Source organism: Nelumbo nucifera, chromosome 4 (genome assembly GCF_055504915.1).
Source record: "Nelumbo nucifera cultivar China Antique chromosome 4, China Antique-T2T, whole genome shotgun sequence".
Lineage (NCBI taxonomy): Eukaryota > Viridiplantae > Streptophyta > Magnoliopsida > Proteales > Nelumbonaceae > Nelumbo > Nelumbo nucifera.
This window is the reverse complement of record NC_142652.1, coordinates 47388619-47414228: the sequence shown is the minus strand read 5'-3', so window position 1 is coordinate 47414228 and position 25610 is coordinate 47388619. Positions and strand designations below refer to the sequence as shown.

The 25610-nt window shown below is 39.7% G+C and overlaps 1 protein-coding gene across 1 annotated transcript; it reads left to right on the top strand.

Moving 5' to 3' along the window:
* Window positions 1-14618: 14618 nt before the first annotated feature.
* PQL3 (PsbQ-like 3) lies at window positions 14619-17261 on the top strand. Its single transcript, XM_088902841.1, has 2 exons — window positions 14619-15434; window positions 17003-17261. The coding sequence occupies exons 1-2, from the start codon at window positions 14967-14969 to the stop codon at window positions 17096-17098; spliced, it is 564 nt and encodes a 187-aa protein (XP_088758967.1). The 5' UTR covers window positions 14619-14966; the 3' UTR covers window positions 17099-17261.
* The last annotated feature ends 8349 nt before the right edge of the window (window positions 17262-25610 follow it).

Here is a 25610-nt window from a genome sequence, read left to right as displayed (position 1 = left end):
TCTTAAGATATAAGAGTTAAGAGGAAATTAACAGGCCCTAAGACTTATAATTTAAAAATTTGTTTATTTTGGATGCTAAACTTGTAAATGACTATTTATTTTGAATTTTTCTTAGCTTCTTTGTATAATGTTACTAATGATATAGGGATATCCTTTATTTAATTTGTTGTTCATCCTAATTCTGATGAGGTGTGGATAGGCAAGAATTGTGGTATGATTTGGATGGTCTTATTACTATTTTTCACTTGGAGAAAAAATTGAGAGGGTTGAATTCTAATTTGATTTCTATGGATGATTTTCTTGATGTTATGAATAATGATGGTTTACTAGATATTGTCTACAATGGAATAAATTGATGTGGCATGTTATGAATATTGATGGTTTACTAGACTTTTTGAAAGCCAAAGGCTAAACTTCATTGGTAATGCAACCCACAGAACACAACAACCGAGACTAAGTAAGTTGAGCACCAAGAGTGTCACTGAGCAAGATCTCTATAGGTGTTAAGGAATCAAGAAAATGCCATAAAATGAAGGATAAAGAACTTCTAACAGAAATCAGAAATTCGATGAAGACTCCCGAAACAATGAAGGAAAAAAAAGAAAAAAGAAAAATAGAGGAACCTAAAACTTGAAACAAAACACACCAACAACACTTGAACTTAATCAAATGGATGGATGAGGACCCTCAAAGGGTATTTGTGATAAATAACATTCCTTGGGAAACTCCATAATTTGGATGTTTCCTTGCCAAACCAGCCCATCACAAATAAAACTGAAATGTCAATCCAATCCAAATCCGAAAAATTTAAAATAAACTACTAATATTCCATAAAAACACTCTCCTAAATGCCTTCTGATAACATCATTAATTTTAAGCATGGAAGTGCAAAATAGAGCTAACCACTTCTACCAAAATACGAATACCAGGAAACTAACGATTGGTAGAAAAGAAAAAATTGCACCACCAGAATACCACCGTCCATCTTCTGTCGTGCAACAATCTCAATGACCGCCACAAAAGACGAACAATCGAATTGCTTATGATCATCCGAGAGAGAAATAAAACCAACAAGGTTCCAAGGTTAACAATCTCCTTAGGCAACATGAAACAAAAGCGAGATCTTGTACAATAATGATTTTTACCTCTATCAAATGTGATAGTGCTATGATTAGAACCATTGGCATCCTACGACATCAAGACCATTGAAATCCAAGATCAACAAGTAATCTAGAGAATGACCAAGGTCTACCAAATAAAACATCATCTTGAACGGTATTGGAAATGGCTTGAACGAAACTGAATTCCACACCGATAGCCAAATATCCCAATGCAATCTGATTACCCCATTCATGTAGATCACCACCGACCTTGATAAATATTCCTGGAGACATGAAGGATACCTCTGCTCAATGCACCAAAGAAGACCATATGTAATGAACTGCTTCATCAAAAACACCCAAAACCTTCGTATGCTCATTTATGCCAAACACCAAAACAGAAAGAAAGAAAGAAAGAAAAACCTTACATACTACGATGTGAGAAGGAAACTCGTTTTTAGAAAAATGAGAGGAAAACTTGCTTCCATAGAGAGGAAACTTGTCTTTAGAAAAACAAGAGGAAAACTCACTTCCATAGCCAGAGAGATACCCGCTTTTAGAAAAGCAATTAAATCATTATGGCCTTACTCTTCTTATCCAATCAAACCTAATTACATATGAACAATTATATTCTGATCACAACCCTTCTGTTTATGATAACTTTTTTATGACATTTCCTCTTGAAATTTCAACATTAAAGAACTTTAAAAACTCGAAATGTCCAATGCACCGGTGATATCGCTGAAATTGCAAGGGGTACTAAAGATAAAGTTTTGCAAGTTGAAAGTATTTATATTGAATGCAAAGTTAATCAACTTTGAGAAAAAATGAAAATTTATAAGTAGTTACATGAAACCTAATGAGGGGTAATTTGGCCTGACCTGTTAACATGCTGACATGTGGAGCGACCTACCGACTAGGCAACACTTCAACATTTTCAGACACCTCAGTAGGCCAGGTCACCTCGGGTCCCTCAACCAAGACCAAGGTCCGAACAACTCTCCATACCCTAGATCTTCCGAGGTGCCATGTATCATCCTTCTAGAAGGGAGCCAACTGTCTCTAATATCCTCGGGATCACGTCGTATGTCATTGGACCTTATCCTCATCCCGCCTAGACCGGAGGGACCCGGATAAGTCTTATCAGCTTACATGGAGTCCATCTTCGGGTGCGGAATGGACTCCGAATTACATGGGCCGGTGATCTCAGACACATTTCATGAGGCCTGCAGAAAATAACCTATATAAAGGCATCATCATCACCCTCAAAAGGTACACACGATTTAGCTCGCTTACTAGCATTCTAAGCAATCAAGTTCTCTACAAAAGCTCTTCGCTAACTTAAGCATTAGAGTGCCCACACCAGGTAAAGTACCCCAGGGCCTCTGATTCTACTTTCTTAAAGTTTGACCCAGTCACATAGCAAATTAACATCCAAGCTGCCTTCCAACAAGGAGCAACTAGATCGTGCATCATCAATTGGCGTTGTCTGTGGGAATCAACAACTAAAAGCCTAGTTCTCACCATCCTTTCTTAATTTACTGACTCAATGGCTTCCTCAAGCAACAACCAGCTCACTAACGCCAACAACAACAACAATATGCAAGTCATTGGGGAGCAAGAGCAGCATGTCGTCCAACATGAAGTGCCCTTAGTAACCATCGAGCAGCTTATATTGCCCTTGACCTTGTCTGGAGTGCCAGCAATGCCGAACCAGCCCTTCCCACTGCACCAGGTGAACGCCCCTCTCCCCATGGTTGAGCCATCAGTGATTCCCGTAGGGATCGACGTGCGACAGTTCAATGAATTGGTGCATTACGTCCATGGTATGAATCTTTAGATGTGGGCTTGGGAGGAAATGTTTGCCGCTTTCATTCCACTACAATAGCCACAACAACCACAACCACCAAAGCAAAACGTGAATTTGAACCAGCCACAGAACCCCCAAAACCAACAGAATGTCAACCAGAACAACCTGCAGCAAGGTGACCATTAGCCTGGTGTTAGAAACCAGGACCAAGTCCCAGAGAGGCCAATTCATGGGGTAATCAACATGATCACCAAAGAGGTAGAGGATAGTAGATGAGGAGCTCTGATACCGAGCCCGTGAAGACTATCCAAATCAGAGCTCACCTAGTAGAACCACTTCGGTCACAACTGGTAAGTTCTTTACTTAATAATTTATATGTTTTTGCATGGTCGGTAGCAGAAATGCCCAACATAGACCCATCTATGATTACTCACAAGCTTAATGTGGACCCTTTAGTCAGGCCAATCAAGCAATGAAAAAGGAACCTCGCCCCAGAGAGGTGGAGGATAATAGATGAGGAGATCATGAAGCACCTTGTAGTAAACTTCATTAGAGAGGTCCAGTACCCGAGCTGGGTAGCTAACCCTGTGCTCATGAAGAAAGCCAATGGCAAATGACGCATGTCCACCGACTACATCGACCTCAACAGAGCCTAGTCAAAGGATAGTTTCCCACTCCCAAGAATAGATCGCCTAGTAGACGCAACCCCGGGGCACAAGTTGTTGAGCTTCATTGATGCCTGTTCTGGCAACAATAAGATCCGGATGGACTTAAACGACTAGGAAAATACAACTTTGTAACCATGTTAGGGCTAGATTAATATAAAGTTATGCCCTTTGGACTAAAAAATGCTGGAGCAATTTTCCAATGTTTTGTAATAAAGTTTTTGCTCCTTTGATTGGAAATAAAGTAGAATGTTATGTTGACGACATGAGCGTGAAGACCCACTTTTCAAAATCTCTTAAGGATGATTTAAATATTGTTTTTCAAATTCTAAAAAAATTTAACATGAAGCTTAACCCAAACAAATGTGTCTTTGGGATCATGTTGGGCAAATTCCTTGGCTACATAGTGCACCAACATGGCATCGAAGACAGCCCAGACAAAATCCATGCCATCTTGACATGCAACCACCTAGGTCAATAAAAGAAGTACAAAAATTAACAGGTCAAAAATTTAACATAAAGCTTAACCCAAACAAATGTGTCTTCGGGATCATGTCGGGCAAATTCCTTGGCTACATAGTGCACCAACGTGGCATCGAAGCCAATCCGGACAAAATCCAGGCCATCTTGGACATGCAACTACCTAGGTCAATAAAAGAGGTACAAAAATTAATAGGTCGAATTGTCGCCCTAAACCAGTTTATGTCTAAGTTGGTTGGGCGGTGTTTACCCTTCTTCAAGGTAATTAAAAAGAACGAAGACTTTGAGTGGACCGAGGAGTGCTGACTCGTGTTCAATGAGCTTAAAAGGTACATAACTTTAGGGGTGTCAATTGGACTAGATTTGGTCCAATCTGATCTAGTCCAATGTGAGTCCATTATAAATGGACCAGATCCAGTCCAATCTAATGAATGTTTTGGACAAATTTGGACCGGTCCAATTCAATGTCTACACCGTCCAATCTGTTCAAATTCATTTTGATTTAGATTGGTTTCAACCCAAACCCGATCCATTGACACATATGTTCTTATCTTATATCAATGGACCAGATATTGGTTTAATCCAGCCTAATCTAATATAAATTTGTTACGGACGGACTAGGTCCAATCTAATTTATAAATATTTTAGACTGGATTGGTCTAATCCAATATGTCTTGTTGGTCCGTCCAAACCGTCCAAATTGATTTTGGACTGGACGAGTTTCAATCCAAAACCGGTCCATTGATGCCCTTACCTAAGTTTACCCCTGATGTTAACCCAACCACTTTACCACGAACCAGGAGACGAGCTAAAACTTACTTCTCCGCAAGTGACAAGGTAGTGAGCTCGGAACTAATAAGAGAAGTAGATCGGGTGCAATGACATGTGTACTATATAAGTAAGGTATTGCATGTAGCTGAGACCAGGTACCCCAACATTGAGAAGTTGGCCTTTGCCTTAGTCTTGGTAGTTCGAAAGATATGTCCTTACTTCCAAGCCCACACCATCATAGTCCTAATTGATCGACCTCTGAGGCATGTCCTTCAAAAGCCCAAGGTCTCAGGATGGTTGATGAATTAGGCAATCGAGCTGAGCGAATATGACATCCGGTTCGAGCTGCGCCCAACAATTAAAGCGTAGGTCTTGGTAGACTTTGTCACCAAGTGTATGTTTAGCACATTAGCCCCTGGGTGATTGAGCCAATTAACACGTTGGAAGCGTCAAACAGCACGACGCCCGTGCTGGCTAGGGAATTCTCGACCTGGGATGAGGAGCCTTGGATCCTCCATGTCGGTGGCCCTAGAGTACGCTTTCTAGTTTGCGTTCGAGGTGTCAAACAACGAAGCAGAGTACGAGGTATTAATAATCGAGCTAACTTTGGCGATGGAGGTCAATGCGAAGCACGTCGTGGTGTGCAGTGACTCTTAACTGTTTGTGAACCAGGTGAATGGGAAGTACGAGGCTCGGGAGCCCTCCATGTCAGCCTATTTGGCCAAGGTGAAAAAGCTCCTGCCCGGATTTCACTCCTGATTCATCTAGAAAATACCGAGGATAGAGAATGCAAAGCCCGATGCACTTTTGAAGCTAGCCAGTACAACTGACATCACAAAGAGTACATCGAAGACTTGTCGCGACCTAGTATTAAGAGGGCAGTAGAAGAGGTCGTTCCTATGTTGACAACAGAACTGGGTTAGATGGATCTGCTCATCGACTATTTGCTCCACAGGACCCTACCATTACACCACAACGTGGCTCAGAAGGTAGAGTGTCAATCAGCTCACTACATCCTTATTGACGAGCAACTGTATAGGAGATGCTTCATGCTCCCCTCTCTGTGCTGCTTGCGACCTTCAGAAGCAATCCAGGTGCTACACAAGATCCATGAGGGTCTCTGTGGAGGATGCCTGGGGGCAGGGTGCTCGCTCAAAAGGCATTAAGGCAATGATACTATAGGCCTACAATGAAAGCGGGTGCACTCGAGCTCGTCCGAAAGTGTGGTAATTGCCAGAGTCATACCAACATACCTCACCAGCCCGCCACCGAGCTCAAATACCTAACCAGCCTGTGGCCTTTCACCCAATGGGGAGTAGACATCCTCAGTTCATTCCCACCAACGACCGGGCAAAGAAGGTTCTTGGTCGTGGTGGTTGATTACTTCACGAAGTGGGTAGAGGCCGAGCCACTAGTGACAATCACAACCCGAAATGTATAGAGCTTCTTCTAGAAGAACATAATGTGCAGATTTGGACTCCCAAAAGTGTTGATATCCGACAACGATAAGTAGTTCGAAGACATAAAGTTCTAGAACCGGTGTGCCGAGATGGGGGTCCAACAAAACTTTACTTCGATAGCACATCCATAGGAAAACGAATAGGTCGAGGTGACGAACAAGGAAATCCTCCATGGATTCAAAGCTCATGTTTTCCAAGCTAAAGATTTGTGGGTAGACGAGCTGCCTAGTGTGCTTTGGGCCTACCGGACTACAATCAAGATAGTGATCGGAGACACTCTATTCAACTTAACATATGGTACGGAGGTCGTCATCCCTGTCGAGATCAAAGTATCGACCTTGCGGTTAGAGGCGTACGACAAGGAGGCCAATGATGATGAGTTACGGACCAACCTCGACCTAGTGAAAGAAGTGTCTGACCTGGCCTATTACCGAACTATGACTTATCAGCAGCGAGTAGCTCGGTACTATAACTCTCGAGTCAAGGGATGCCACTTCTGAGTTGGCAACCTTATACTTCGAAAGGTTGTGGTGCCTGAGCCCGGTGTAGGTAAGTTGGGCCTGAATTGGGAAGGTCCCTACAAAGTACGACGGGTGATCAGTGAAGGGACATACGAGCCCAAGACGTTGGAAGGGAGGTAGGTACCCCGTGCTTGGAACGCCAACAACCTAAGAAATACTATCTATGAGTTCGAGAGTCAAGGTACCCTTGTTGATCTCGTCTTTTTCCTCCTCCTCAGAGTCCGGGTCTTGGTCAACCTTGTCGATCATCTCCTTGGTGCAAGTAGAGGACGTGATGGGTCCAAGGTTGAGTTCGGGGTACACCGATCTCACAAGCATCCAGTAGAGCTTGAAGACTTGACAAAAAGCCGCAGTGCTGAAGTCTTACCTCTCTTGCTAAAAACCCAACGAGGCTTTGTACTCCTTGATGGCATGAGCCTTGGCCTCCTTGATCGTGTCTAAGAGAAGGGCCTCACGTTTAGCAAAGAAGGCTTCTTTCTCCTCGAGATCCTACTGAGCTTAGCATTATCAAGCTCTAGCTCCCCGATGTGGTTCCTCTCAACACTGGCTCATCCTTCAATTTGCCGACGAATTCAACAGCCCGTTCCACTTGAGACCTGTATTCTTCCATCGCTGCCTCGGCCTCAATGGCCTTCGCGAGGTGTCGCTTAGATTGCTGTACAAAGGAATGTGCCACGAAGTTGATCTGTGGAGGAAGAGAAATTCGTTAAGTACAATAAAACGCCTTGGTAACAACACAGTAACGGGTTCGAGGACTTACCACCATGGGACAACGTATTACTTTGGCGCCCAATTTGACAGGCCGCATCTCAGTCATGTTAGAAACCACCTCAGGAAAGATGGCATCCCTACTTTTATAGAGGAGAGACGAACCAGATATCCATGATGGTTCGTCTCTCCTCGGGTACTTCCCCTATAGAACTATCCTCAGGACATTGAGGGCACACCTCAAGTGACCGGGCCACCTCAGGCTAGTGCGACAGCTTCTTCTCTTGATCTTTGTCAGCACTCGATTTTTGCTCGGTCCACTGCCTGAACCTCTAATTCACCCCAAACACCAAATCAAACCCTTCCGACCTCTCTGAAACACCTAAAAACCCAGAAACCCAAATTTCACCCCAAGAGCCCTCAAGTCCACCGTTAGACCTGCCAGATACCTATCCGATAACCACGATCGACCATCAGACACAAAACATCCTAGAACACCTACCCATGAAATTTGAACCCAAAACACGTTCATTTACCCCTTATCACATAAAGATTCCATTTTGAAGCTCAAAATTGACTAGATTCCAAATCTGCCTGATCTGGGCCCAGTAGGCTTAATCTAACCTTACAAATCACCTCAAATTACCCAAAAATTCTACCCCATGAAATTTCACCCAAAACTGCCTTTGTTTGCCCCTTCATTGCACAAAGATTCCATTTTGAAGCCCTAGATTAACCAAATCAAACTCTTTCCAGATCTAACTAATCTAAGCCCAGTTGGCCAATCTAACCCCACCAGTCGACTCGGAATGTCCAAAAACCGCACCTCATGAAATTTCAATCAAAACTACCACTGATTGCCGCTTCATTTAAAAGTATTCCGTTTTGGCCAATCTAACTGTTCAAAACCCCCATTTACAGTCAAACTCATCCCAGCTAGACCTGTTCATGGGCTGGGCCGGGTTGGGCTCGGGTCAGGCTTTCACTCTGTATTAACAAATTTTTCTAAGGCCCGAGCCCGAGCCCGGCCCGACCATCGGGCCTACAACTTGGGCTCGAGCCCGGCCCTCATAAAAAGCCCGATCCTGAAATTTAGCCCATATTGTTACTACAGCTAAGTGGCTGAATAGAGAGAGAGAGAGAGAGTGAGTGATTGAGTGACTGAGTGAGAGAGAAATTGTAAAGAAAAAAAGTAAAAAAAATGTCTATATTAAATTATAAATATATATACATATATATATTTCAATAAATATTATATTATTTATATATTTATGTATTTTATAATATATATAATGCTGAATTGGGTCGGGTCGGGCTTTTTTGACAAATCCTGAGCCCGACCTGTAACACAGTCGGGCTTACTGTGTTAGGCCCGAGGTCAGGACCGCGGGCCTAATTACATCGGGGTGCGGGCTGGGCTACCCGGCCCATGAACAGGTCTAATCTCAACCCTCTACTTTTTTGTCCGAAACAATCCACCATTGAACCAAGAACCCGGTTTGACCCGATTTATAAAAAAGTACCAAAATACCCCTCATTTTCCTCGAAATTACAAAATTGTCCCTGCCCCATTGTAAAAGCTAAACGGAGACTATCTTTGAACCTTGTCCGAAGAATTGGTAGAAGGGGAGGGCACCGACTGTTCACCCTTCTTCTCCGTTCGAACAGAGGTGGTAACAGCGGCGGCAGTTCGACGGCAAATCCTCCTTTCATCGGTCTCTCTTCCCCTCTCTCTTTCTTCCTCTCTCTTCCTCTCCTCCTCCCCTTCCTCTCCTTCTCCTTTTTCTTCTTTTCAAACTTCGCCTTCCCCTGTTCCTTCTCGCCGCTGCAACTTCGGGCAGCGGCGGTTTCTCCGCCCTCTCCTTTCTTCTTCTTCTTCTTCCTCCCACTCCACTACCTCGGTCTTTCTACTGCCGCCGCTGCAACTCTCAGCAGCGGCGGTGCTTTGCTCGAAATCTCCCTCTCTCACTCACTCAGATCACCCTCCTTCTTTCTCTCCCTTGAACATTTTCCTATCTCATTCCCGTATTCCTTTCCCCAACCTATCGCCGAGAACATCCAAGGAGAAACTGTTCATCTCCTCCAACCTCTAGACACAGTGGTGGAACTGTGCGAAAATAAAAAAACTTCACAGTAATGGCATCCATCTTGTTTTCACTCATATCTCCGGTGATGCCTCACCGTTTTCATTAGTTCATCCTTATTCTTCCATAATCGCGCCAGCTCCCCTCAGATTTGTGTTTGCTAATCTATCACTGAACCTCTGTTCTTGAGCGGCTGATTTCGGTAGCAATGGTGGTTGGTTGCATTGCCCGTTAATCAGATTGCGTTCAATCCTAGACCGACGCCCAGCTCTATCCTAGTGGAGTTCTTCATCGCCGCAGACGACACCGTCTCTTTTAAAATGTTGGTCAAACACCAGTTCAGGCTATACAGATCACTTCAGCAGAAATCGTTCCCCAAGCTGCAACATCATCTCATTGTTCAGGCAATATCACTTACTGAAGAATCCAGGGAGTAGACGTAGAAGAGGATTCCTTTTTATTGCAACTTAATCGATTCTACTCTCAGGTGACGCTACGAGACAGGTAACTCTGTTTCGCCTTTGTTATTGTTGGTGAGAATTCAATCACAATGTTTAAATGTATCTCAATCCATTGTTCCTGTTCTGATGAGAATTGGTCTGAATGTTGATGATCAGATTAGGTAGTTTTTATTTTCTATTTCTGGTTTACTTCGAAATCTGCTTAACTAGATCTCACCATGGTAGTAGACTCTAGCTTTGCTATTTCTGGTTTATTTTCTATTTCTGGTTTATCACAAGAGTTGAATAACACTGTTGTGGTATTTTCCGGAGCCATGAGAGCTCCGCTCTCATAACTAGAAAATGAAAATGAAATAAAAAGAGGAAGAAAGGAAAAATGTTAAAAAGTTGAGGATGATGACAGGAATGAATTAATCGCAAAAAGAATATATATAAATAAATAAAAATAAAAAAATAATGAATAAATTAGGAGAAGAGAGATGAAATGAAGAAGTTAGTATATTTGATTACTTTGTTAATAAGAGAATTTTCTTTCATATTGATTTGCTCTTGTAGTTTAATTTCATTATGATAATATTATCTTGATGGATTAATGTCATCTCTATGCTTATGCTTATTTGGAGCATCATGTGGGCCCCACCTATCAGACTTGGGAGAGGAGTGCCTAATTCCTTCCCTCTTCCATCCAACCCCTTACTCGGATTGATTAGTCAGTGCATTGGGTTAATGGAGTCACTATTTAATAAAAATGATTTTGATGCCATTCTCGGAGGTCCCATTACCTCTATTTTCATTACTGATGGGTGGCGACTATTTCCAACCCAAGTGGCAAGTGAGCCGGTTTTTCAATGCTCACAATCTTCTTCAACTAGGTTAATGATTGGAACCTCCTCGGTCGTGGTGGGGCCAATGGGCTCAACAACTGTCGCCCGAGGTGTGTCTTTGTGGGACGTCTTCCTCTTCCTTTTCTTCTTCTTTTTCACGTTAGAGAGGAACCCCATAGTTGAAATATCTAACATGTCGCCTACAAAAGAATGTCGAAAGTCAGCTAAATCAGTATGAAGAAAAGCAACAAAAGTTGAGTATCCACACCTAAAGGACTCATCCTGACCTAAATAAGCTTCTCTTTGGATAAGTCGTCCAACTACAAATTGCGTTCCACCAGGTCTCACATCCTGGCCTCCATACGCTCACTCAATTCTTCCCCGACGTCCTTGTTCCCTTTCCTCCAATGTGTCGGGAAAGGCCACCCGGTACCTAGGGTGACAAAGAAGTACTTGCTCTTCTAGGCCGGGACCTTAGATGGGAACCCGTGAAAAAGTCTATACCCAGGCTGGTAGGACAAGTAAATAAAAACTAAATTTTCCTGAGCTACTAATCGGGTTTTGCTTGATTAGGCAAAGGGCAGTGAAACTTTTGATATCTAGAGAGAGATTGAGCTGGTGAAAATGAGAAATTGTATTGAATAAGATACGGATGGAGTTCGGGTGCAACTGACTTATTGTAAAAATTCAAGACCTCGAAGATAAAGGATGAAACGGGAATCGGAGACTGGCTTTTAGGACCTCTTTGAAAATGGCGATGGAATCGCCCAAATCCAAGCCCCCCACCCCCCCCCCCCCCCCCCCCCCCAAAAAAAAAAAAAAAAAAAAAAATTATTTTATCTAGACAGTCTACCTAAATGCAATTGTTGTAAAGAATAATCTTATGCATATGCAAATTGATTTCGATCCAAGTTGTCCTTTCTGTAGTGCTGTAAAAGAGGATGTTATCCATCTCTTTCTAAAATGCTCGTTCTCTAGAGCAGCATGGTTGGCTAGCCCATTCAATTTCAGATCTGGGGAGTAAAATGCTTTTGTTCATTGATGAATGTATTCCAACCTAGTTATCTATAGAATGGCACTGTCTAAAAGAAAGTATATGATGGTTGCTTCCTTTGCTTCGATGCAATGGCTAATCTGGAAGGCCCACAACAAAGTCGTCTTCTAAGTAAGGTTTAAAATATCATTACATATTGGTCCGTATTGGTCGATACGTAACATATTGGAGCCTTTTCAATACGCCCCTATAGGGAGTGTATCGGGTCAGGCCATGATTCGGAGGATAGACAAGACTTAAATTGATCCCTCTGAATCGATTTTGAAAAAATAAATAAATAAAACACAAAAAAGCATCGATACAAACTGATACACCCTACCAACATATCGGCCTGTATTGATATTTAGAACCTTGCTTCCAAGAATCTACACTGGACCTCATGGAAATCATTTTCCTTGACTTTATTCTCATTCGAAGAGTACAAGGAAGCTAAGGAAGCTCTCCCTCACTCAATGTCTAGATTTGCCCACACCGCAACCCTAGTCTCAGGTTTTAAATTCCCCATCAGTCTTTTGTGATGTGAGCTTTCAGCCTAGGTTCTCCCATGTTAGCAACACTAGCTTGTGTGTTGGTGGCCCCTCCTTTGAGATTAGTTATGGCATAAATTTCCCTAGATTATTGTGGCTTTCCCTATGAGGCTGAGCTTAGAACCATTAAAAGTGGTGTCCTCTTAGTAGCCAAAGCTGGTATCAATTCCTTAATATTCTAATCTGATGCAAAGCAAGTAATCCAAGATTTATCTCCTCATCAAATCCCTTTCGATCCATTAGACACGATTTTTAAAGACATTGATTCAGTTGCACACCACTTTAATGATATTTCCTTTTCCTTTATCCCTTCGGAGCAAAATAGCATGGCTCACAATTTCTCTTGAAATTCTGTGGGTTCTATTGATGGAATCTATATATCTGACCCTTATCATGACTGCCTTAGGCCTTTCTTTGTGCTTCATTTGATGTTTTGTTTCCTCGTTTATAGCTTGTTGTTTGTTTTGAGCCTCTTTTGAAATAAATTTTTTGACAAAAAAATACTTACACCAATTGCTAAGCCAATACGTGGCATTTAAATCTTGTAAAACTTAAAATTTTCTTTTGTACAAGGCAAGAATCATCAATAAAATGTCCCATTACACAAATATAACTAATATTATATTTTGAAGTCCAAAAATCAAATGAAGGGCAATTCTAGAATTAAGGTTTGATAAAATAAAAATGTAATCTTGTTTGTATGAATGAAAAATTTTTAGAACATATGTTTTAATAGTATTTCTAGAAACTCTTTTGAAATTAGGGATTTATAGATTCTTGTAAAAAATTTTCAAGCCTAAGTTCTTTAGCTAATAAAAATGGTTGTTCAACATATACAATATATTTTGTTAATTCTTATCTCATTTTTCTTGTGAATATTCAAAATTACCAAAAACCCCACACCCAATTTGTGTTTGAGTTCCATCTTTATTGTTTTTTAAATGACTAACCATGTGTCTAGCCAAATGGTCATTGCTTCCTTTGGTACTATCAAGGTTCTAAATATCAACACCAGGCCGATATGCATGTATCGATGTTTTTTTTGTCATTTATTTATTTTTTTTTCAAAAATGGTTTAGAGGGGTCGATTTAAGTCCCGGCTACCCTCTGAACCATGGCCTGACCCAATACACCCCCTGTAGGGGCATGTCGGGAAGGCCCCGATATGATACATATCAGCCGATATGTAACGATATTTTGAACCTTGGCTACTATAACTAAAATCGCGTTTGCATCTCATGCAAACTGCTCTCTTTTCCTTTCCTTGAACATCTTCTATTTAAAACATTTTTCTGATACTAGTCTTTCTCTTGCCACCCCTAGAAATAGTAGCAGTAGGGGTGGTTTTCTTAACTATACCACTAACACCCATATCAGGGCTATCATACTATGACTGGACATCATCAAAGTTGTAGGGAAAATGATTGCTAAAGAATCCAACCATTTTAATAAATTTTAAATATTAAACCTTAAAATATGAAAATTAATTATCACTTACACAGTTTTTCAATTTGGTATCTCAACTTGATTTCAATTGATGAAGCTTCTAAGCCTCCCAAATTGTAAACTTGATACACTTGAGCAGGTTTTCTTTTTATTGAAACTTGAATAAAGTTGAGAATTAGGAACTATGGAGCAAGAAAGAGTATATGAGAGAGTATGAGAGAGATTGTGAGAGTTAGAGAGTGCGAGTATATGAAAATATGAGAGTATGAGAATTTGTGTGATGAGAATGGGGAAGGGTAGGGGTATCTATATAGTAGTTAGAAATGATTTAACTAACCAAAATACCCTTAAAAAGTAGCCATTTTATAGTTTTTAGGAGGGGTATTTTGGTCTTTCATAAAGTTAATTATCACTTTACTAAGATGCCCCCCAAATTAGCTATTATATAGTTATTGGGGGCATTTAAATCATTTTTGCCCCTAAAGCTAAAATGCACAAATACCCCCAAACTAGTTGTTTATAACTTTTGGGGTGTTTCTGTAAAACCCAAGCCCGACACAGCCCAAGGGTATGAACCACCAGGCCGTAGCATGGCCCAGTTGCTCAGCCCATGTTGGGTCTGGTCCTTCCAGCCCATGAGTGGAACAGCCCACTTTATAACTATAAGGAACCGTCTTCTATCTACATGTTGCTTAACACTGTCCATGAACAGAATCCGAACTTCCTCCCCAGCCCCATGAAACCTTCGTCACCACACCCACCTCACACCACTTGCAACTATGCATTGAGAACATTTATCATGAATGAAAACATACAGGTATAATAGAAGAAATGTTCGGATGTGGGACTGCAGCGTGCTGTGAGGTGTGGGTGTAAGGACTATTTTGTGAGGAGCAAATCCGATTCTTGTACCTAAGGCAATCTCTCTTCTTTTAAAAAAAAACAAAGGCAAGAAGGCGCAATAAATAAAAAAGAAACCTTATCCAGTCACACACCCAACCAAACACATTATAACCACAAAGTCACATTTCAAAATCAATTTGAAGTACCGTAAAATGATGGCATTATCACTAGTGCTCTCACAATCCTACCAGAACTTCCTCTCTACAAACTCAACTCGCTGCCCAAAATCATCCTCTAAATTTAGCAGCATTCCTCAAAACCTCCTCCAAACCCAGAACATTCGTAGGAGAAAAGCAACAGCGGCAGGTCTGGCCACAGTAGTTCTGTTAGCAAGAGAGGCAATTTTCTGTCCAAATGTTGCATACAGTTTTGATTTTAGAATCACGGCTCCTGATCAAACTCTTGAGGAAGCAGAGAGTACGATCAGAGCTCACGCCCAAGACCTATTAGATGTGAAAGATCTGATAGCTATCGAGTCATGGGGAGAAGCACAGAAAGCACTCCGGAAGAGTTCGTCATACTTGAAACAAGATATCTACACGATAATCCAAGCAAAACCAGGGATCGAGAGGCCCCAGCTCAGGAAGCTCTATTCTCTTCTCTTCAATAATGTTACAAGAGTAAGTCTTATGGATTCATTAACGCAATGTTTGTCTCTTCACCAACAAAAAACCAATGCAAAGTTTGGTTCCATAGACAGAAAATTCTTAACAAATTTCACAAATTTTATTTGTAACTTTCCCTCAGCTTTCTGTTTCTCTTATATATTCCTCTTTCAAACTAAACATGGGAAAGACTAGAACCATTCGAACCATTCAATGGTTTGACCAGTTTTTATTTTTTATTTTTTTTATCAGAACAGGCCATCTGTTCGGTTCCAATGATCGGACCGTTTGACCCAGGAATCGGGCCCCTGACCGATTCATTGTCCGATTCAGTTTTAAAAACCTTGATAGAACCTAATTAATGTGTTATAAAGAAAGTGTCATTTACATATACACCTCCTATAGTTTCACATGGGAGTAGGAAATGACATTTTTGACCCTAATGTCCATTTAAACCAAATTAATCAAAAAAGGAAATAAAAAATAAAAACAATATGTTGATTTTGTCCCCAAGTTTTGTTTCTCAAAGGGTTGATATGAGAGCTGTTAGGGGCATTTTTTTCTTTTAGTGTAAAGAACCCTGGGCCATGCATTTTAACATTTTGTAATCGTTTTAAGAGGTTAAGTGAAGGCAAGGCCTACACGTTGCTTAGGAGTGAAAACTTAAAACGAAGCCTTTGCCTTAATCTATATAAGGATAGACAATCATGTGTTAAAGCCCATAACCTTTTTTTTTTTTTTTCTATCCTGAAAACCAAACCAAGCTTAGACGAACTTGGGCCCATGCAATATTTTTTCATGTATTATACATCATATAATATAAAATTTTATAAATAATTAAGTTTTATTATTTGATGCCATAGGCTCATAGCTTAGCCCGGTTTGGCCCAAACCCACGCAAACCTGGGCCTGGGCTTATATTTTAGCCAGCGGTCCAGGACAGGCCCTTATTTATCAATTCGTGCTAAGCCTGGGCCTGGCTCATCATCACCCCTAGTCGAAATTGGTACCCTAAGTCCCTAAAAACCCCATACAAGTGCACAAATGGCATGACTACCAGACATGTGTTTGGTTAAAATTATATTCCATATAAACATTATTTAAAAAATGAAATTTGAACAAAAAATGAATAATTTTTTAAGCTAATTCTTTTAGTTCCATAGAATTAAGTTTTAGAATAAGTTTCGAGCCCACAAGAAGCCTTAGTTACAGCAATTTTCATGATCCGAATCTAAAGTTGATACTTGGAATCAAAAAAAAAAAATCAAAATTAATTCTCTATAAATAAGCATTGTATTTCTCTCCCCAACAAGACTTATATTTTAGGTGACCTTCGGCGAATTGGAAATTTATTCATTACAGAGCACTCCTTACATTGACCTCACTGCGCATCGCAGCCATGCATTGAGAACATCTTCCCATGAATGATAATATCAAATACGAGAGATGTTCTCAATGCATGGCTACGATGCACTTTGTGATGAGCATATCCGATCTCACCTTGGGCATCATATTGCCACGAAATTAACCCATTACCCTTTCTCCCATGATTATTAACTCTTCCTTTTTATCTTCTGTTGCAGCTAGATTATGCGGCAAGGAGTAAGGACATAGCACAAGCACAGGAGTGTTATGAAAACATCGTTGCTGCCCTCGGCGATATTCTATCCAGAATATGATTATGTTAATGCATTCCCTTTGAAATTATTTGAAAGAATAGCATTAAAATGGTCAAACATTCAAGATCACAGTCTCCACTGGATCACCTTAATTGGACGCAACGGGATCGGCTGCACACACGAAGGCCTGAATCCATGGGGCCCACACAAGTGTTGTGTTTCACTTGTTGACTCGCAATATACGGGTTTTGTTAAACGAAATTAAGGTAGAAAGAATCTTAATGACATTTCTAACAAAGCAAGCCAAATCAACTAGTCCAACTCAAGCATTATTTTTGGATTATGTATTGTTAGATAATTTTGTATTAAACTTTATTATTATGGGGAAAACATATGATGCCAAAAGGACTATGATATTGGAATGGCTTTGACCATTCACAATCTCACATGAATTTTGATAAAAACCCATCTGATTGGTACCACCTTCATGATCACAATTGATTGGTCGTAAGTTTTTCCGGTATCATGGCTTTTCGGCATCATAGTCAAACCATATTAGATAAATTTATATTAACTTTTTTATTAATTATAATTGGAGCTTAAATTGAATTTTATTAGTGATGTAACGGTTTCTAATCACGTATCATTTTTTTTTGGCTAAGTACCTCGTCACCTCGTCTGCTTCCAAGTGGCCGATGATTCGGAGGCTGAAGTAGAGCTCCCTAGCGTAGCGCAACCTAACTGCTCCCTGTAGGAGATGATCTGGCTACCAGCAACGACGGGAACTGAACCGACTACTCCCTGTTGGAGACGATCTGCTCATCTTTGTAGACGGCGGGAGCTGAGAATCCTGCAAGAACTGAATCAGAGAACCTGTGAGTGTTTACCCGGCGAGGGTCACTCCAATGGCTAAGTCAGCACTTAGTAGTGAGTTGAGAATGAGAGAGATAAAGAGTAGGCACTGTGATGGGACTTGCTTTCGTGTTAGGTGGGGATAATGCCACCAACTGGTAAGGTTGCCCATTTCCGCTTGACTCGGGGAGTGGGTGAGCTAATATAGTCATTACAAGTCACAATCCCGTGAAACGCGAGGTACGGTGGTGAGCTCCTCGGGGTTGTCACACGGTGGTCAGTCTGACTAGGAAGTGAGCTGTCTGTAAGGTGTCAGGTTGCATGGTGGCGAGCTGCCTGTAAGTGTTGCATGGTGGCGAGCTGCTTGTGAAGTGCCGAGCTGCCTGTGAGGTGCTAGGCTGACCATGTGTCGAGTTGTCTGTGAAGTGTCAGGTTGCCTGTGAGGTGCTGGGCTGACCAGGTGCCGAGCTGCCTGTGAGGTGTTGGGTTGACCAGGTGCTGAGCTGTCTAATTGTCATGAGGTGCTAGGTGTCATAATGTCATTGGAAAGCCAAATCCGCCCTTATCAATTAGTTTTTATTATTTTGTTATTTTAAATGAAATTTAAATTTATAAAATTGATTTTAAAATTTTATTACTTTTTATTATTTTACATTATTCTGATTGTTTTTATTATTTTAAAATATTTTTTTGTTAATTCACATTTTAATATTAATTAGTTGTAATTATTAATTTTCTTATTAATTAAGTAATAATATAACTTGATTTATTTATATTAGTTATTGTAACCTTAGTTAATTTATGATATTAATAAATATGTTAATGTATTTTCATTTTTTATTTGTGTTAATTATTAATTAATGTAACACTAATATTTAATTTGACTAAGTAGTAAATTAAGTACATACTAATATAATATAATACTTATTTATTTTAATTATGTTTTATTGTAATTTTAATTCTTCCAAAAAAATTGTAATTGAAATTACAATTAAACAATATTATATTATATAAAAGTTCTCATAAATAACTATTTTGTTTGGTAATGCATCTCAGTTAACTACTGAAAGGGGTTTTTATTGTTCAATCCACCTCAAAAAATCTTAGCTCAAGGTGGGATGAATCCTGACGTGACGAAACCTTGCTCACCAATCATTAGCCAATAATGAGTACATAAAATGATAGAATGTACACGTGTAGATCGATGAAACGATCCACACATTTTTATGTTATTGACATTGAAAGATCTCAACCGATCAATTATCATGTTATTTTTTCCTTTTTTTTCTACACAACGGGGGTAGCCCATCCCTCATATTCCCTTGACCCCCTCAACCCATTACACTAATGGGTTGTACAATGTTTTGTGCCATCATTATACTTTTGAAAAAATTTCAGGTAAACAGTACAGGTGTAAAATGGGTCGGGCTACCCGTGGGCCAGCACAGCCCGACACAACTTAGGCTGTGCCAGGCAGGCACAACCCTTGGGGCTGGGCTGGGTCAAGGGCTTGTGGGCCGCAACATGGCACAACATGGCCTGGCCCGACGACCTAAACTATAACAACTAGAAAATGGCTATATGTGGGTATAATAACAAAAATACCCTCAGCAGTTATAAACGATTATTTTGGGGGTTTACCAAATGGAGTAGGAAAATGACTAAAATGCCCCCTAGCAGTTATGAGAAGTTAGTTTATAGAGGGCATTTCAAGTAAAGTGATAAATAAACTTTGTAAATGATTAAAATATCCCTCTCAACAATTATAAGTGACTAGTTTAGGAGGGTTTTCTTGGTCAATTCAATTATTTCTAACCATTATAAATACCTAACCCTTACTCATTTGCATCACAACAACCACCAAATACAATTTCTCATACTCTACTACTCTCAATCTCTCATACTACTCTACTCTTATACTCTCAATTTTTTATTTATTTATTTTTATTAATTTTAACAAGAAGAAGGCAATCGAGTGTCTCAAGTTGAAGTTGGAATTTTGAAAACTTAAAAATTTGGCATTCAAGTTGAAATGCTAAACCGGTAAACTGGACTCGAAGGACTGAAATGCAATTACAGGTTAGTTGGAATTTTTTTATAAATTTTAAACTTTAATATTTATTAAAATGGCTAATTCCTCTCAAACCCAAATTGACGCTATCCCTAGTAATTATAAGGTACCAAGAAAGAAAACCAACGATGAACGATGTTTAGAAATTTGAAAACTTAAAAATTTGGCATTCAATTTGAAATGCTAAACCGGTAAGCTGGACTCGAAGGACTGAAATGCAATTACAGGTTAGTTGGATTTTTTTTTATATATTTTAGACTTTAATATTTATTAAAATGACTAATTCCTCTCAAACCCAAATTGATGCTACCCCGAGGCCCTAGTAATTATAAGGTAAAAGAAAACCAACGATGAACGATGTTTGGAAATATTTTACCATCAAAGATGTAGAGGAAAAGGGCATAAGAGAAGTTTGCAATAAATGTAAAAGTGCTTTTTGTTATCAAAGTAATGTTGGCATTAGCCATTTGAAAAGACATGTATCAAAATTTTAGATGTCCCACATAGGAAATGTGATACTTTAACCCGGTGGAAAGTATAGAAAAATAGTTATCATATACTTGTCACTATGGCACATGATCTAGTAACCCCTTAGGTGTCTACAATAGCAATGGATTTTTATTTAGTACAAGAAACAAGATGCTAGATGCGAAGAGGAATCGGATGACAGATGCGAAGATTGGAGATGTAAATTTGTCTAAAAGGTTAGTTGAATGAAAAAGATAGACTACAAGATAATGGAGGACATGACATGCATGTCATCCAATGTATCACCAGAGGAAGATGAAAGTGGGACTTGAAGAATAGCTTTTAAATTATTGTAAATTTTGAAGTTTCAATCTTATATGTACCTTGTAAGTTATTTGTAAATTTTTTTAATTCCATTATAATTTTTTATTTTCAATTTTATTATAATGACTTTTCAATTTCATTTAATCATTTTATATTTTTATTGTATGAATTGATTATTTCATTGAATTTGCCATTTTTTTATTAATTTTTATAAGTTTTTGAGTTTTTGATTTTATGTAGTGAATACATAAAAAAGAAAGAAATTTTGAAAATGAAATAATACAGGTTAGCCTGGCCCTAGGGGTGTCAATTGGACTGGATTTGGTCCAATCCCATCCTCAATACATCCATATCCAGGCATGCAGATAGACATGGATTTTTTTAAAATATTTGGAACTCCAAACCAGATGGGACCCTCAAATATCTATAAAATTAAGGCAAGAGTAAAACAAATAAAAAAGCAAGGGGTCTCAGCCATGTCGACATGCACTAATACCCACTTGAGGGTATCGGGCGTGTCAATATTTTAGTCCTTGATACACTCAGGCATGCAAATATTGAGAGAACTTAAGTTAACAGGCTTATAGCCTTTAGAGCACAAAAGGGCAAAGTTAGGTGTGGAGGAAAAATGAGTTGCTCTGAACATAGTTTTTAAAACCGACCCGGTGATCGAACCGGTCATGGGTTTGGTTATTGGGTCGAATGGTCTGACTGTTTGAATCAAACGCTCAACCTGTTCTAACAAGAAATTCCAAAAAATTCAAAAAATAAAAAACGGTCAAAACCGTTCGAACGGTTAATTGCCCAGTGCAACGGTTCGTTGACCAAAATCAATGGTTTTGGGGGAAATCCGGTTTTTGGGGAAAACGGAACTAGTCACCTGACTAGTTCTCGGTTTTTCCGATCCAACCATCCGATCTGGTCTGGTTTTGAAAACCATGGCTCTGAATGCTCTTAAATTTTGGAGAGAAGATGTTAGTCCCCTTGTAGTTTCTCTTAAGGGGGCGTTCCCTTTTTGGATTTTGAGAAACCCATGTTCATTTTTTATATTTATGTGAGGATCAAGAAAAGTTTATTTTCTTGGGTACCTTTCTCCCATATGGGTAAACAATTTTTTCACCTAGGGAAAAGTTGTCAACACTTGGATGGGACAAAAGTGCTTCTTTAAATAATGGATTTTATGGCTAAAATGGTCGTTGGATGATTTACCTGGAAAATAAAAAAACATGGGTAAATGCATTTATCCGGATAAATAACTTACCAAAAAACAACGGAGCCGAAAAGTGAACATTCCATAGTTATTTCCCACTAACCACTTTGCTAATGGAATTGATTCGACAACCACTATTGAACCAAACAGACCGGAGTTGCATCTTTGGCGTGTAACATTAGGTCCTCTAGTGGTACGGCAATTCGAGCAAAGGCAGAAAAGTCTTGGTGCTCATCGTTAAGTCATTCGGCTGGGCTATTTGGAGGCTAGCAGATCTTATCACCAGGTATTGATTGTGGTGGTGTTTGGTGCATCTTTTGGTTTGTGGAAAGTTTAGATAAAAAAATGTTTTTTTTTCATTTGGTATCGCATAGGTTGAAAGATACAAAGATGAGTGTGCGAAAAGATTGAAAAAGACGAAAGCATGGTTTTCAAAACCAGATCAGACCGGACGGTCGGACCGGAAAAACCAAGAACCGGTCACCTGATCGGTTTCATTTTTCCCCAAAAACTAGATTTTCCTCCAAAATCGTTGATTTTGGTCAATGAACCGCTGAACCGGGTGGTTAACTGTTCAAACGGTTTTAACTGTTTTTTTATTTATTTTTATTTTTTTGTCAGAATGGGTCGAGCATTCAGTTCAAACGGTTGGACCGTTTGACCCGATAACTGGACCCTTGACCGGTTCAGTCACCGGGTCGGTTTTAAAAACCATGGACGAAAGTCAAGAAACTTCAAATGAAGTTTTTGATTTCTTTGGCACTGAAAATAGCCTTCCCAATTGTTTTTAACCATGACACAAATCAAGCAATCTTAATATTTAAAGATAAGACCTCAAAAGCTCAATGTATCTTCTTATCTATTGGGCTGTTGAAAAATCTACCTAGAAAACTTGTCAAACAGCCTGAGTCCGATGCAAATTCCGCAATTGATATGATTAAGTGCGAGGAAGGCATACAATTTCTCGGCTTTTCAATATTGTTGAAGACACAGTTTCTGCCTATCAGGTTTATTCAAGTTGACTTTCCTCATTTTAAGCGAAGTGAAAATACTACGTCTCACCTTCTTTCCCAAGCAGTTGCGTCTTGAAATGGGCGTTTCTTGGATGTTCAGCTTTTCTTTTCCTTTGTAAATCGAGCCCTTCTTACGAGCTGATTTTCAGAGCTTGTATCCAATTTAGATCTCCTATCCATACCTATCCACATGACACTACAGTTGTACATTGAGAACATGTACCCACGAATGGTAACATGCAAATACAGAAGATATTAGTGAGATGTGGGTAGGAGATCTGAATTGATTATCTGCCTTACTTTTCTTTTAATTAAATTTCCCTCTTACTAAAGTACATGCCCAATTATCAAACCTGAATGCAACTTCACCCTTTAACTATGACTCATTGACTCTGAGCAATAGTTAGGCCTTCATCATGCAAAATCTCCTTCCAAAGTTGGATTGCATGATAACCATATTGAACAAGCACAAGAAGGGAATCCTTCAAGCATCGAAAAGAGAAGAAATTAGCCCACAGAGAAGACTGCTCCAGCAATTTAAAACAAGATTTTATCACATCAAATAGTGACCAGATGCCCTAACCTCCTTCATATGGGTTGCAAATCTAACACCAACTACACAAATAGTGGGTTTTCCCATACTCCGAATGGACCCAACAGAATTAAGCAAAAATTCTATGTTAGTAATGGACCACCTTCCTAGTAGGGGCAACAGCATTAAGGACATGAATGGAAATGCAATATTAGAAAAAAAAGTCTCAGAGAAAAAAAAAGTCTTAATTTTATTAGAAAAGAAAATGAAATGCAATATTTATCTGGCTTTGATTGAGCATACGGAAATACCATTTCCAACAATCCTATGAGAATCATAACGGGCTTTCTCCGTTTCAATGTGGATTAATTGATCACAGTATCAATCACTGGCCAATCCAAAACTGGCAGAAAAGGATTAGCAGAAGATACAAGGATCAAAGCAAAACTAGGTTTTTTTTCCAGTAAGACTACAAATATCGATATAATCCTCTGTAGGGTGTTAACTGGCTAGTTGGTAAGGTCCCTAGCTGGTTGTAGAGAAGACTAGGGATCAAATCCCACCTGCACCGGGGTTGGGGGATGTGTTACCTCCTGTTGTGTAGGGGTGCAAGTCGGGTGGGTTGGGCTGGGTTTATGAAAACATAGGCCCAGTCATAAAACTTGGGTTGGGCTCGGACCCAGGTCAGGCTCAGGCCGGTCAATGAACCCACTCGAAAATTATACACATATAAACGTATATTTATGCAAATATATATACATATATTTATGTATATATGTAAATATGTATACAAATGATATATATACAAATATAATATATGTGTGTGTGTGTGCAACATTTATATATATACACATGTATTTTAAATGTATATAGTTGGGTCGGACTCAGACTGGGTTCAAACTACCTAAGGGCTAGGCCCGAGCCCAGCCTAAGGACCAAAAATCCAAACCCAGCCCGTGTAAAATTCCAAACTGGACTGGTTCTAGCTCGGACTGAGCCCGCCCAAGTTGCACCCCTACTGTTGTGTAGCCCCATGGAACCAAAACAAAAAGAAACAAATAATACATCCACCCCCATTAGAGCTGCAAATGAATGGAAATGAATTTGCTAAGGGGTCTATCTGATTCGGTTCAAAAAATCTTACCCTAAGAAACCTAACAGCAATAATGGCTACTGCCTACAAGGTTAGAAAGAAAGAGGCTTACAATTCGTAGCCCTAAGAGGTGGATAGATTGGTGGTAATAGACTGATGGACTGGTGGTGTAATGGGTGGTTGGGTGCGGGGCAGTGAGCCACAGTGAAGATTCAAGAAGTGAGTCAAAGACGAGAAACTCAGAAATGAGAAAATAACAGCCCAAATCCAATGGCCACAATCAATCAGAGATTTAGGGTTTTGGATTATATCTTTTTCAATTCGATCCGATTGGTTAGGATCAAGAGAGTATTTGAATCCGACTCTGGATCTCTTGCCCACGGCAATTCTGCCCACATCTACCCATAATAGACTACTCCCATGAATTGGGAACATCTCCCCCTGCTTAACACTATGTAAGAGGATGAGATGTTCTCCATGTGTGGCCACGATGTTGTGTGGGTAAACGTGAACAGAACTTATGTGGGCAGGAGATCTGGACTCTTTGAATCCACCTCTTACTAGATAGAATATGGATTCAAATCGGATCTGATTTGACTTATTTGCAGCCCTAAGTATGTTGTTTTATAAGAGTTCAAATATTGTAACTTTTAAATAAGTTTGAATATTTTATAAGATTTTGACTGAATTATCAAACCAAACAAAAACTAAAAAAAGAAAAAGAGTATATCAATGCAAACTCCGCTTAGATTTTGCATCAAGTATTAGTACTTTGAACCAGTGTTTTTAACCCAATGCCACCCTTCGATCAAAAATCGCTGGCTTAATCAAAAACTATTCAACCAAAACGGTTCAACCATTGACTCATTTGACCCAATCACTGGGTGACAGATTGCACATTCAATGTATGTGTAAACTTTCAAAAACCATATCTTTGCACTTCGATGTGCAATTGGGATGATTTTTTTATTTATTTTAAGTAACTTTTCAAGATCTATGCATCCCAAGG

What these genes read in the sequence shown, in the direction of transcription:
- PQL3 (XM_088902841.1), top strand. Translation starts at nt 14,967, where the DNA reads ATGATGGCATTATCACTAGTGCTCTCACAATCCTACCAGAACTTCCTC. An exon ending in TCTTCAATAATGTTACAAGA is followed by an intron (nt 15,435 to 17,002) that starts GTAAGTCTTATG and finishes CTTCTGTTGCAG; the next exon opens with CTAGATTATGCGGCAAGGAG.